This window comes from Carica papaya, chromosome 6, assembly GCF_054855325.1.
Source record: "Carica papaya isolate Zhongbai chromosome 6, ASM5485532v1, whole genome shotgun sequence".
Classification (NCBI taxonomy): domain Eukaryota; kingdom Viridiplantae; phylum Streptophyta; class Magnoliopsida; order Brassicales; family Caricaceae; genus Carica; species Carica papaya.
This window is the reverse complement of record NC_142314.1, coordinates 28,851,200-28,863,912: the sequence shown is the minus strand read 5'-3', so window position 1 is coordinate 28,863,912 and position 12,713 is coordinate 28,851,200. Positions and strand designations below refer to the sequence as shown.

General features: G+C 36.9%; 2 protein-coding genes and 1 long non-coding RNA gene across 3 annotated transcripts; 1 reads left to right on the top strand and 2 right to left on the bottom strand.

The window, feature by feature from the left end:
• Positions 1-97: 97 nt before the first annotated feature.
• LOC110812895 (putative inactive receptor kinase At5g58300) lies at positions 98-2,644 on the bottom strand. The gene is given in 3 exon segments (XM_022039787.2): positions 98-482; positions 485-1,072; positions 1,261-2,644. Coding segments are annotated over 3 exon segments (1,974 nt in total). The 5' UTR covers positions 2,495-2,644; the 3' UTR covers positions 98-330.
• Positions 2,645-2,736: 92 nt separating this feature from the next.
• On the top strand, positions 2,737-4,558 carry LOC148253485 (uncharacterized). Its single transcript, XR_015812786.1, has 2 exons — positions 2,737-3,335; positions 3,835-4,558. It is a non-coding gene; the product is annotated as an uncharacterized LOC148253485 (long non-coding RNA).
• Positions 4,559-5,959: 1,401 nt separating this feature from the next.
• LOC110812919 (serine/arginine repetitive matrix-like protein) lies at positions 5,960-10,530 on the bottom strand. Its single transcript, XM_022039842.2, has 5 exons — positions 10,189-10,530; positions 9,489-9,594; positions 8,316-8,439; positions 6,788-7,702; positions 5,960-6,475 (listed from the first exon to the last, which is right to left on the bottom strand). The coding sequence occupies exons 1-5, from the start codon at positions 10,364-10,366 to the stop codon at positions 6,080-6,082; spliced, it is 1,719 nt and encodes a 572-aa protein (XP_021895534.2). The 5' UTR covers positions 10,367-10,530; the 3' UTR covers positions 5,960-6,079.
• Positions 10,531-12,713: the final 2,183 nt, after the last annotated feature.

The window sequence follows — 12,713 nt, the reverse complement described above, 5'->3', positions numbered from 1 at the left end:
GGTGCGTGTGTATACTGATTATGTATAGGGGTGACATAGAGTGACCAAGAGTTAGGCAGATTGACAGATCGAGAAAATAGCTGTATTTACAAACATATACATATAATGAGTGAGTATCCATTACTTTTTGGGGGGTGGAAAGCAAATTGTCCAATAAAAAATATACATAAGAATTAAAATACAATTTTAGGAAAAGTGACAATGAGTGGAAAACAAACAATAATAAATATAATTTTTATCATAGCCTACTCTTCTCTCAGAAGAAGAGAGAATCACACTATTGGACAAATGTTACAGGTAAAAATCACTCTACTGTAAGGCCTCTTTATTTTAGGATAGTCTACTAGTGCCTGAAATCTTCCATTGTGGAATTTGGCTGAAGCAGCAGTTTATGATGTCTTCAACCTGGGAATAGCCGTTTAGGAATAGCATGGATAAATCAATTAAGGGGTTCTGGAAATTGGAGTCCTTGGGCTTCTTCTCTCTGATGATGACCTATTGTCTGATTCGGATGGCCGGATTTGTTCAATCATCCTAACAACTTCCTCCATTGTAGGTCTGGTATCTGCAACTTTCGCCACGCAGGCCATTGCTATCTGAAGCATCTGAACCATCTCTTCTTCACTATTATGAAATCTCATTAGTTCCACATCAAACACCTCTGCAGTCCATTCCTCTCGGACAACAGATTGCACCCACTTTGGAAGATCGACAACTTCTTCTTGACCGGCTGATTGAGCTGGTGCTTTCCCTGTCAGCAACTCCAGCAGGAGTACACCAAAACTGTATACATCTGATTTTTGAGTAAATTTTCGAGTTTCAATAAACTCAGGAGCTCGGTATCCAGTACTTGTAGATGGAACACTTGGGAAAGTGATTAGAGGAGTTGTACCAAAATCAGATATGCAGCCATAGAGATCTTCAGTGATAAGGACATTTGAGGACTTGATGTTGCCATGGATAAATTTCCCTCCGCCAGCAGAATGAATATGGGCAATGCCTCTTGCAGATCCAAGGGAAATCTTTAATCTGGATTCCCAGTCTACTGCAGTTCGTCCAGTTCCCCTGCTTCCTGTGAAGTTGCAAAGTATACAAGAATAGGGAGAATAAGATCTCAAAATGTTCTCAAACTCTAGAAAAAGCTGCATATCATAATAAGGTAACATTAAGTAATTTATAAATAATTATTCTAGAATAGTATATCAAAGGGTCTGGAAAAAGAAGAGTCGCCTTTTGTGTTTGATGATTGAGGAAGCATACCATGTAGTAATGCAGAAAGGCTTCCAGCTAAAATGTAGTCGTAAACTAGGAGCTTCTCATCCTTGGAATAATAATATGCACGAAGAGGAACTAAGTTTGGGTGGTGACTAACTTTCCCCACACTTTGCATTTGCTGCTCGAAATCCCTTTTCCCCACCACCACTTGTTTCAACCTCTTCACAACCACTGTAGTTCCCTCCTCCAAAATGGCCTTATAGGTTGTCCCACAGCTTCCCTTTCCAAGAACTTCAGCTGAGGCTCTCAATAAATCCTCAAGATCAAAATTGTAGGAACACCCATGGAAGAAAACCAACTTGTTCTTCTCAGCCTCTTGCACCCCACTCCCAAACTCCTCCTTTGCCTTCTCCTTATTCGTACCTTTCCCTTTCGACGCTTCACTTTGCTTTCTCTTTAAACAGCAGATCAACACAATCAGGAGTAGAAAGAAGAGTATGGCGGAGCCCCCAAGTGCGATGGAAATAATGGCTCCTGTACTGAGTAGCCTTTGGGAGCCATTTCCTGGTTTCCGAGGGATTATAAAGTGGGAAGGAGACGGTGATGGGCTAATCTCATAGCAGTGGTTTAGCGGTGCACCACATAACATACGATTCCCTTCAAAGGAGGAAAGAGGGAAATTGTGGAGGCCGGATGGAATTGGACCATTGAGGTTGTTGTAACTCAAATTCAAACGCTTAAGAGTAGGAGGATGAAAAAGAGGGATGAATCCTGTAAGAGAATTATTCTGTAGGCTTAGAGCAGTAAGGTGAGTTAGATTTTGAATAGTGGGTGGGATGTTGCCTGTGAAGAAATTGAAGGAAAGATCAAGGACGATCAGATTAGGAGATAGAGATGATGGAATAGTACCAGAGAAATTGTTGCTCTGAAGATACAAGTATCGGAGTGAAGGGAGAGAGGTTAAATCAGATGGGAGATTCCCCGTGAGACGATTGGAATGGAGGCTAAGAATTCTGAGAGCATCTAGCTTGGAAAGTGTATTTGGTGGAATTAAGCCTCGCAATCCAAGAGCAGGAAGGCGCAGGGAGAACACACGACTGCCATCGTGCGTGCAAATGATACCAATCCAAGAAGTACAGAGTGGATTAGAGGAATTCCAGTTGAGTTTTGGACCATGACGAACAATGGCAGCAAAATCCAGAAGCGCTTGCTTGTCGGAATTCAAATCAGCCAATATTAAGGGAATCAAAAACACGAGTAGAACACAGAGTAGCTTCATGGGGTTTCTACTCTGCAGGCATAATAACAGAAGATTCAGAAGAACGTCAACTGATTTCCTTACGCGAATGGTTTCCTAATTTTCCATTCAAAACCAGCAAGTACTATAATATACAAATTAAGTTGTTTCATTTTCAAATTTCACACAGATTCTTTTTTATTAATCAGTTAAGAAACAGAGCATGTGAGCAATGATGAAAAACATGAAGAAGAAAATTAAACAGAAAATTTCTTGAATTAGGGAGAGAGAAAAAACAAGTCAAACCTTCTAATGAGCATGTCGGCCACCATATACTCACAATTCGGGCGAGTGGCAGCATCGAATAAAATAGCGAGCAAACGAGAGAGAGAGAGAGAGAGAGGTGGAATAAACTTTAACGGCGTTTCTTCAAAAATACGCATACGAAAAAAACAAGAAAGAGGTAGAAGATTAAAGAGTAAAAAGATTAAAGAGAGTAAAAAGGAGGAGCTGCAGATTCTTGAAGAAGACGTACGTACAAGATTAAAATAGTAAAAAGAAGCAGCTCCAGATTCGGTAGCAGAGTTTCCAACGTTCCGTTGCGAAGTTTCTTCGTGAAGCAAATGCTCAAGGACAAAAAAGTGTGGAACGCAGATCTCGATGCTAACTCCTCCTCCTCCTCCTCCATTATAATTATATCAGTATAAGCTGGAAGTTTATTAAAAGCTCCGTGTTGAGTAGGTGAATTTGCAGGGAGGGAAGTGGACATATTAATTACATAGATGGTTACTTATGGTACTTGATTTAGGGTTCTTTTTCCCTACTGTCAGTAGCAGGCGGGTCCCAGTTACTTGCCTGGTTTTGGGTTCATTTGCCTTCTCTGGTAAGATTTTCTGACGGGAGTTTTAGAAGTTTGCTCGTTACAAATTAGATTTTCCTTCTTCAGGAGATGTGACATATACCTCTATTTTTTCCATACCAAAATACAAGTACCTCTTCAGATTTTTGTCGTATTAGTCTCTGCAATTTTGTAATGAAATTAGTAACCAAATGTATTGCTAATAGGCCGAGATTATGTTTGTCTGAAATTGTTCACGAGCCTCAATCAGCTTTTATACTTGGTTGCTTGATTACTGATCATGCATTAGTAAGTTTAGAGTTGTTCCATTTTATGAGGAGATGTACCAATTTTAGAAATACCCAGTATTTTACTCTTAGATTAGATGTTAATAAATTGTGTGGCTATATCTTCGGGATATCATGTTAAAAAATTGGGGTTTGATTGATCTTTTGTGTATTTAGTAATGGAATGTGTTACATTGTTTCTGAGTCCATGTGGGTGAATAATTATCTTACAAAAACAATTTATTCTTTGTGCAAAGGGTTTCTACGCCATGATTTGGGAGGTCATACGGGAGAGAGCTATCCATGCTGTTCAAATCTGCCAGGGTGCTCCCTTAGTCTCACGTTTATTATTTGCAAATGATGGTATTATTTTTGGACAGGCACAGGATGAGGTACGATATTTCAACAGGATCTTGAGGGAGTACGAGATGACATTGGGTCAAACTCATTAGTTACTTATTCAGAAGGGGTTAATGCCCATAATCAATATTTGTGTTTACCAGCTACAGTGAGAAGATCCTTGACAACTAATTCAACTACTTGGGTCAAGAAAATGATTAAAAGAATTCATAATTAGCAGACACATAAGTAGGAAAAGAGATCATGTTAAAAGTTACAGCTCAAGTCATCCTTGCTCATGTTACGGGCATCTTTTTGCTTCCATAGAAGGCATGTTTACTAAATCTTCCTCTGCGCTAGGAATGGAAACTGGTCAGTTTGTGACAGATGTAAACCCAAATGAGCTGGAAGAGCTGAAATGGAGAGACTGAGTGCCTAAGCAAGTTTAAGATCAAAGATGAAGACTTGAGCAGTGAGATAAAATGACGATCCAGCAATGAAGAGAGGGATCCAACGTGTGAGATCGAAAGGAGATGCGACAAAGATAGGAAGAGGAGAGAAGGAAGATTTGAAGCAGATGAGGCAGAGAGTGGAAGAGGAAGAGGGAGAGGAAGACTGGGAAAAGAAGAAGATAATAGGAAATTTGAAGAAGAATAAAATGACAGAGACAATGAGGAAGATATATTATATATTAATAAAAATTAAATTATATGTTATATATAATAACCGAGTTTGAGATGTGTTTTATTAAATTTGAATTCAATTAGATGTGTTTTATTGATTTTGATGTGATTTGATTTTTTTTTTTTTTTTTTTTAATTTTTTCAAACTATATTAGGTTTGTAAGTTATTTTATCTAAATTCAGATAGGTAATTTTATTATATTAATGTATTTATATTATAAAAAAAATAGCACTTTTTCTATCTGACAAATAATTATAGTTTATTGTCGTATTTTTTTTTTTCATAATTTTAATTTTTATTGTCTCATCAATTATTCTTAATTAATCATGACTAGTTCAAAAGAAACTGGTCTAATCCGATTGATTATCTATTTGTCTCCTAGTTTAGTCTGGTCTGGTACAATGTAGTTTACTTTAAACTTTACCAAGACTCCTGATTGTAGTAAAAGAAAGACAAGGAGAAGAAGAGGAGAAAATGCAGAGGTTGACGGAAGAAATAAGAGAGACATTGAAGACGAATGGTTTGTGGAACCACAGAATATGGAGGAATGAATTACAAGGATGAGGTTGTGAAAACGTCTCCGTATTGCAATTAAGTTTGATTATTGATTTCAGAATTTAAGACATCTAATAATAATTAAAAAATTAAAAAAATATATACATATATACATAAATATATGTGTGTGTGAACGAATAATAACTAGGAAACACAAAAAACAAATGGCCATTAGTGATTCCCTCATGCTTTAATTGCATACTAATTTCTCTTAATTACATAATTTAGAAAAGTTAAAAGCGGTATCACAAAGTGTGTGGCCCACTTCTTATTCAATCAATTTCTCGTACTTTGACTTCCACTATTCGTGGTACTCTGCCGTGTTTGTGTCAGGACTCAGGACTCAACACATGGCAAAATGTTTTGAGAAATACTTTGCGATAATCCACAGAAGTGCCAAGTGTTGTCTCTCCGTGTGTGTAAATATATACATATATTTCCATTTTTTAAAGAATTAAAATCAAATAAACGTCTTTAATAGTAACTAACATTGAACCGAGTGTTGCAAAATTTTCAACTTTTGTTATTGTGTAAAAATCTATGTCTTTAGACAAAATAGGTCCAGAGAACATAACCTTTCAGATAAGAGCATAAAATGTAGTAGCCAGCCCATCAATCATAATGGTTAAAGCTGATGGTACTAGTAACCAAACAAGCTCCTTGGCAATATCCAGACTCCACCCACAAGATCCACCCTTATTTCTCGGGCAAAATAGCAGAAACCAACAGCATAATATTTTTGTTCCCCACACCAAAAATAATTTACTTCTCAACAGAAAAAAAAAAAAAAAAAAAAAAACACTGCTTCTTGACTCTCTGTTAAATATACTTTGACAGATTCCATTCTTTCACAAAGTGACCAAATAATGATGAGCACATAATATAATTTAGAAAAATAGCACCCAATTCTCAGGTGTTAATGTATTATAACAGATCAAAAGGTTCTGGCAGAGATTCAAACCCATTATCAAAGATAAGTCCTTGGTCAGATTTGTCATCAATACCGTGCAGCCAATTTGTGTTCTTCAAGTCCTCTTTCAGCAACAGTGCATCATAACGAGAGCTCTCGTAGATGTCCACTTCACTCAATTTTGCCGAGTATCTCCCCATATTTGCCTCACTTCCATTTTCTATAGGCCTGCTAACATTGTTTCCATTCTCTGAAATGTCTCCACTATGCAGGCTTCCGTTGCTATTGGTGGAATCGGTAGCACTCGAAGCGCGGACAGATTGGATTTTGGAAGTAGTGGATCGAATGCTCTGCGGAAATAGGGTAGTGCTTGAAAGTGTACGAGTGCTTGCTGAGCCGTTTCTTATATCCTACACCATGGTAAAGATATTATCAGCATTCCCTGTTACAGAATAAGCCTTGTTTTTTGCTGGAAGATATTTATTCAGTTTTTAAAAGTTCAAAAAAATAAAACAATTGAATGCGTTAGTAATGCAGGTTGCAGAGATCTGAGTTGACAGATAAAGCTAAGTATTTTATAGTTAGTAGATTGTACATAGAAGCTATGCTAAATAATTTTCAATCAAAAAACACAAAAGCTTGGACTGCATGTATGAACTGGGACAAAAATCAATCATGCATAAATCTTATTCATCACAACGTGAAAGAGAAAGCATACATACCATATGCCTGATAGCCATATCCAGTGATTTTTTGGAGATTGTCCTCCCAAATCCAGTGCTCTCAGATGCAATTGAGGAAGTTTTTACAGATTTACGTGTTGCTAAATCTGACACATGTGAGGCCTTACGGGACTCAGATCCATCAGCGACAAGACCATTGGTATTCAAACGGCCCTTTCCTACGGGCTCAGTGAGCCTTCCTCTTGCAACAATGGGAGATGAATGTCTTCTTGGCACATTTGAAGGGCCTGTGGTTTCTGCATTCCCCTTAGTTTGGATAGCAGCACCAGGGCGGGACCTCCCAGCAGAAACTGGCCTGTCAGGCAAGGTTGTTCTAAGGTTTGATGGTGTATCCAGAGGAAAATCGGGGGGAACAATTGGCTGCTGTGGAGGCCGGACCCGAGGACTTGGGGAACTAGGGCGAGATCCCGGAGAGCGTCCATTTGACAAAAAGCGTGCAGATGAAGCTGTAGAACTTGGGGTTACAGATGGAGATGGTGCTGGACTCCTACGAGTGGGTGTTGAAGGACGAGAATTTGGTCGAGCAGCTGATGGATTAAAGTTTGCTGGAATTTGCGATCTAGAAGTTGGAGTTGATGGCCTTGAGTTCTGGGATGGTCGACTCCTGTCAACAGAACTAATTGCTGAGACTGGCCGAGCTCTTGAAGGAGTTGAAGGCCGTGATAATGTTGGACGGGATGATGGAGTGGAAGGTCTTGCAGTGGATGTAGAACGGATATTAGGAGAAGAAGGTCTCATGTAAGACGAGACCGAAGCTGAGCTTGTATTAAGGATTGAAGAGGCTTTGTTTGACGAATAGGTGCTATATTGTGAAGTAGATAGAGAAGAACGGGTTACTGAACTGCTTCTAGATGGCCTTGATAAATGGTTGCTTTCTGATTGTGAAACTGAAAGCTGAAGCCAAGATAGAATTATGAGAGTTAAACATAAATATTGATTCCATGAGATATCATTTACAAGAAGGGGCATTCTTATTGTTCGTTTGCAACAAATGAATAATGAAGTTCATTTCATTAGTAAACCAGTTGACTAAGAGATTCAATTGCAGGTGAATATTAAATATATCATCATAATTTAAAATATTTTATAAATCAACTTAATAACTCAACTAGGAAAAACAAAAACAAAAATTAATGAAACACATTAAATTTTTTCTTCTCTACCTCTCAAGTTGTTTTCAAAGTTCAACTTGATGGAATTTAAAACTTACTTGCTCAATTCCATTGAAATAAATTCTATGCTTTAGAGTAAAACTAAACATAAGAACGTAGAGGTGGAAATAAATTCTACATTTCCTACGGAGTACATAAGTTCCAAACATAATGCTAATCTTAGATCTTCGGCAGTGGTTTTGAATATGTATTTAGCATTTAACTTGTAAAATGCTGACAAAAAAAAAAGAGAATAATCACCTCAAGTAGTCTTAAGTTGATCAACAGTAAATTATAGGAATACAAGTGTGAGGTATGCAAATAGCCAGATTCAGAAAATAGAAAGTTCTTCATACCCTTGAAGCCTTCGTTGTAGAAAGTGATCTGACTAAAGAACTGCTTCTCGGAGCTGCCAGTGTTGGTTGAGATTCATTACAGTCAGATGAAGGAAAAAGGGGAGTTCCAGGAGGAGTGAGAAGCCTATGGAAATTAAAAGGAAAAAACACAGACAAAAACAAACAAAAAAACCAACAGAAGTTACAAATCTTAGGAAAAAAAAAAAAAACCATTGGATGCTGATTTAAGTTCAAACTTTTAGCGATAACTGGAAACAACAATCAGGTTATCACAAAAAATAAGAAGCTTAAACATGCTAAAGCATGGGTACTGTCTTCAAGCCTCGATTATCTTTGGTAAATAAACAATTCGATCAATATATCTCATTGGGCTTATGCAAGTTTTCTCTTTAGATTAGACAAAATGAAAAGAAAACATGACACAATGAACTTAAACCCGGTTTCATAGAAATTCAGTTAAAGCAAAGGAAGTTCAATGTTTCAGTTATGTTCATGCATTATGTATTTTGAGGCATGCCTGAAACTACTAATCTAATAAACACCTGAAGCACTTACATGGTACAAAATATGCAGACTAAATAAACCAAGGTCATCACAAAAGGTGCCATATAGACAAGCATATTGTTATAGAGGAAAAAGAACCCTAATGAAATTAAAAACTTCAAGTAGAATTCAAATAAAAAAGTTCAAAATGCTAGTCTTCTAGAATTCAGCTAGACTAAATGACTTTCTTTGACCCTGTCTTCATGGTTTCTTCTTCATATTCTCAAAACAAAAAATGGAAGCTAAAGATGGCAGGTTATGCTTCATTATCAGGATCCAAAATTTGGCAGGTTATGCTTCACTATCACAAAGATCTCCGCTTATAAGTACTGTCATGAAGTGGTGCAAGCAAAAATATTTAATGCTGACATCACAGAATGCTCTTTTTTTCTTTTTACAGAGTCATAGGATGCTCCATAAGAGATTACCTTTTTACCTGAAAATAGATCTATTTCTTATTTCTCTTCACATTTCTTAACTGTATATGGTACTTTGTTAACTCGGCCTCCACTTACATTTCAGTATACAAAGCTATGTTCAGCTTAGAAATAGTATAATATTTGACCAAATCACAATGGCACAGAAGGATCTAAATGATAATTAAGAAAAAGTGGAAGTCAACAATTTTACCAGTCATAGTCGTGCTTTCCTCCATCAGTGGATGAGAGAAGATCATCGATCCCGCTCCTAGCCAATTTTGCTGACCCGACGGAGAGCCTTCCCAGTTTTACTGAAACTGCAATAAAAGTGAACCTAATATAAGAAAATTTAAGGGCGAGCCCATTACCGGGGGCGGGAGAAATCACTAATGCACCACAAAGCTCGTTACAGACTTCCATATATTCTGATATGACTGAAAATTAAATCTCTTCCAAGTTTCTTCTTCTATGAATTCAGAAAGTATCCAATTCAGCCATTAATTACAAATTACTTGTAGTCCATGTCTCTATCTCTCCCTCCACTCAGAACTGAAAGCAGAGGATTCGCTGATGGTTGCAAGAAGAGCGAGCCAAAACGACAACGTTTAGGAATTGAGACATTAGCGGCTAAAATTAATCATTGTTAGCCAGTGAATATCCTTTTCATTACAAATCGATCTGGTTGATATGAGAAAACTACCCACTGAATGGCGACAAGAATAGACTAAAAAAAAGGTTCTGAGCAATTTTTAATCAGAGATAATCCTTGATTCGAGGAATTCATAAGCCATTAGGCATCCTAGTCTAATGAAGTCAGAGCTCAGCAAAGTAAAAATAAAATTCATTTAAAAAAAAAACAAAAACAAAAATCGAACGAACAATCTGAAAGAGAGAAGTTTAATCGTGCGAACCATCAGAGGATTCATCGGAAGAGGCAACAGATAGACTGCGGCGAGTCCTGGAGAATAGATCCAGATTCTCATCGGAATCTTTGGAATATCCGGTCAAAGTTTGAGCCCTCCGGTGGTGCGAGAGAGACGAAGAAATGTTCCTCCCTCCAACCAGAGATTCCCTCATATTCCTATTCATGGTAGCTACTAAGCTTACGGCCTAGTTGAGAAGAGGAAGCAATAGCATTTTCCTAGTACACTAACAAGACGACGCCATGTTGAACGTCCGAAGTGCACGTTTCTCCAGAGAGAGAAATTGGGATCTACTGCAAGAAAGAGACAGAGTGTAGAAGAGTAGATGCAAAGCGAGGCCGTAATTCACCGAGCTCAAGCCAATTTTTTTTTTTTTTTAAAAAATCCTAAAATAATAATAATAATAATAATAATAACTTATAATTAATTAATTAATATGTTATGAGAGATTAAAGTGTTTGAGTTGTGATTAATTTATGATTAGCTTAGGTGGCATAATTAAGAAGAGTCAGCACTAAAATTTTAATAAATTATTTTTTAATTTTAGTATTACTTAATTAAAATGTATAATAATTTATAGAAAATAATAAGTTTATATGAACCTTAGGTAAAATAAATATATAAAACCTAAGGACAAATTTAAAGTAAATATTTTAATTTATTCTAAAGATTTTACTGAAAATTTGGATATATTTATAAAAGAAAATAATTTTATTTTGCATTTTATTACATTTTTTTTTAAAACTCAAGAGGATCACCACTTTTCATCTTCTTGTGGGGCCATGCCATGTGTTCCTCCATGTTCATTTTTATTTTATATTTTATTACTTCTATTAATTATTTATTCTTTTGTTGGCTAAGTGAAATATTAAAATGTCAAATTCTCACTCTCTTGTAAAGAAGGAAAATTATTTTTATATAATGACATATTGTGTATATTATAAAAAAATATATTTAAACATAATTATTACAAATGAAAATTTAAAATTTTAATTATTCAATTTATTAATTCTATTTTAAACCATAACTACCAAATTTGATTTATTATTAATTTAATTTGGTTGGCCATAAAAATTGAAAAAAAAAAAAGTATACTTCCAGATATCACCACATCACAAATTCTGATCTAGTTTGTAATTTTTATCAAAAAGTATAGTTAATTGAACTATGTGATTACTAATTATATGCATATTGTAAATATTCTTTGTCACTTTTTTTTTATAGAGTTGGTGATAAAATATATATTCCAGATTGTTTTATATGTTGCAGTTAAGGGAAAGATTTCATGATACCTTTAATTATGAAGAAGTACATGCCAAAGAAATCTCTCTTTTTTATCGGTTAAAATATCAATTTTTTTTCTTGAACTATAATATTCGATGAAAAATACATCAATAAAAAAATTGTTTTTAAATTGTATTAGAGCTTAAGGTTAAGAAATCCTTCAACTCTTTTAAAAACTTTATTCAACATTAATTGCCGAAACAAAAAACTTGAAAATGACAACTTTCATAATCGGGCACCACCCTCGTGCCGCTTGCCACCACAGGACCGACCAACTCTACCAGCAGCTGCAGCAAACTGTGACTCTCAATGTGTGTAACACCCACTAATTTTATAATTTTTATTATTATTATTTTGATTTTTTTAAATTTATTTTATGATTTTTGAATTTTAATTGATTTATTTAATTTAATTTAATTAAATAAAAATAAAATAATAATAATGATAAAATTAGGTAAAACTATTATTTGGATTTAATTGAAATTGATTTTGGGAAAAAGGGGTGAAAATTTGGATTCTGGGGGTATTTTTGAAAAGAAAATCGGAAACCGGGGGTCAAAACGCAATTTAAAAAAATTGCGCCCCGTCAGCAGCCACGTCAGCGGCCCAGTCAGCAGCCCTGGCCAACCAGGACCTGCCGCGTGGCAAGACCACGTCGACCCGGGAACGGGCCACATGGGCAATCCGCGTGCGCGCGATCGGACGGCCTAGATGCATCCCCGCGCACACGGACGGCCCAGATCAAGCGTGCGCACGGACGACCCAAATGTAAGCGCACGGACGGCCCAGATGCACGCGCACGGACGGTCCAGATTCAATCAAGCACGGAAGGCCCAGATTTAATCAAAATGGACAGCTGTGATCAAAAGACAAAAGGGTATAAATAAAACCCCCACACCTGACCACAAAAACCTTAGCCGCCTGCCCTCGCCGGAGAAGACGAACCAGACGCCGGAGGAGCCGGCCGCCGCCACTCGCCGCCGCACCGGGGAGTTTTCCGACCGCTGATCGAGGTAAATTTCATACCCCGGCTCGTTTTTCAACGCTGAGTTTCCCTGTGGCCAAATCAGAGCCAAAATCCCGGCCAAACAGCCAGAAAACACGGCTGAAACCCAGCGGCGCTGCCGCGTCCCTCTTCGATTTTTGCCTCCGCTGAGGCCCTTCCCGGCCTCCGTTTGATACAATTTTTATATCACCGTGATCACCATTCTTTTCTTTACAGGTTGATC

What these genes read in the sequence shown, in the direction of transcription:
- LOC110812919 (XM_022039842.2), bottom strand. Translation starts at nt 10,366, where the DNA reads ATGAATAGGAATATGAGGGAATCTCTGGTTGGAGGGAGGAACATTTCT. An exon ending in CTACAACGAAGGCTTCAAGG is followed by an intron (nt 7,703 to 8,315) that starts GTATGAAGAACT and finishes TCTTGGCTTCAG; the next exon opens with CTTTCAGTTTCACAATCAGA. An exon ending in ATATGGCTATCAGGCATATG is followed by an intron (nt 6,476 to 6,787) that starts GTATGTATGCTT and finishes ACCATGGTGTAG; the next exon opens with GATATAAGAAACGGCTCAGC.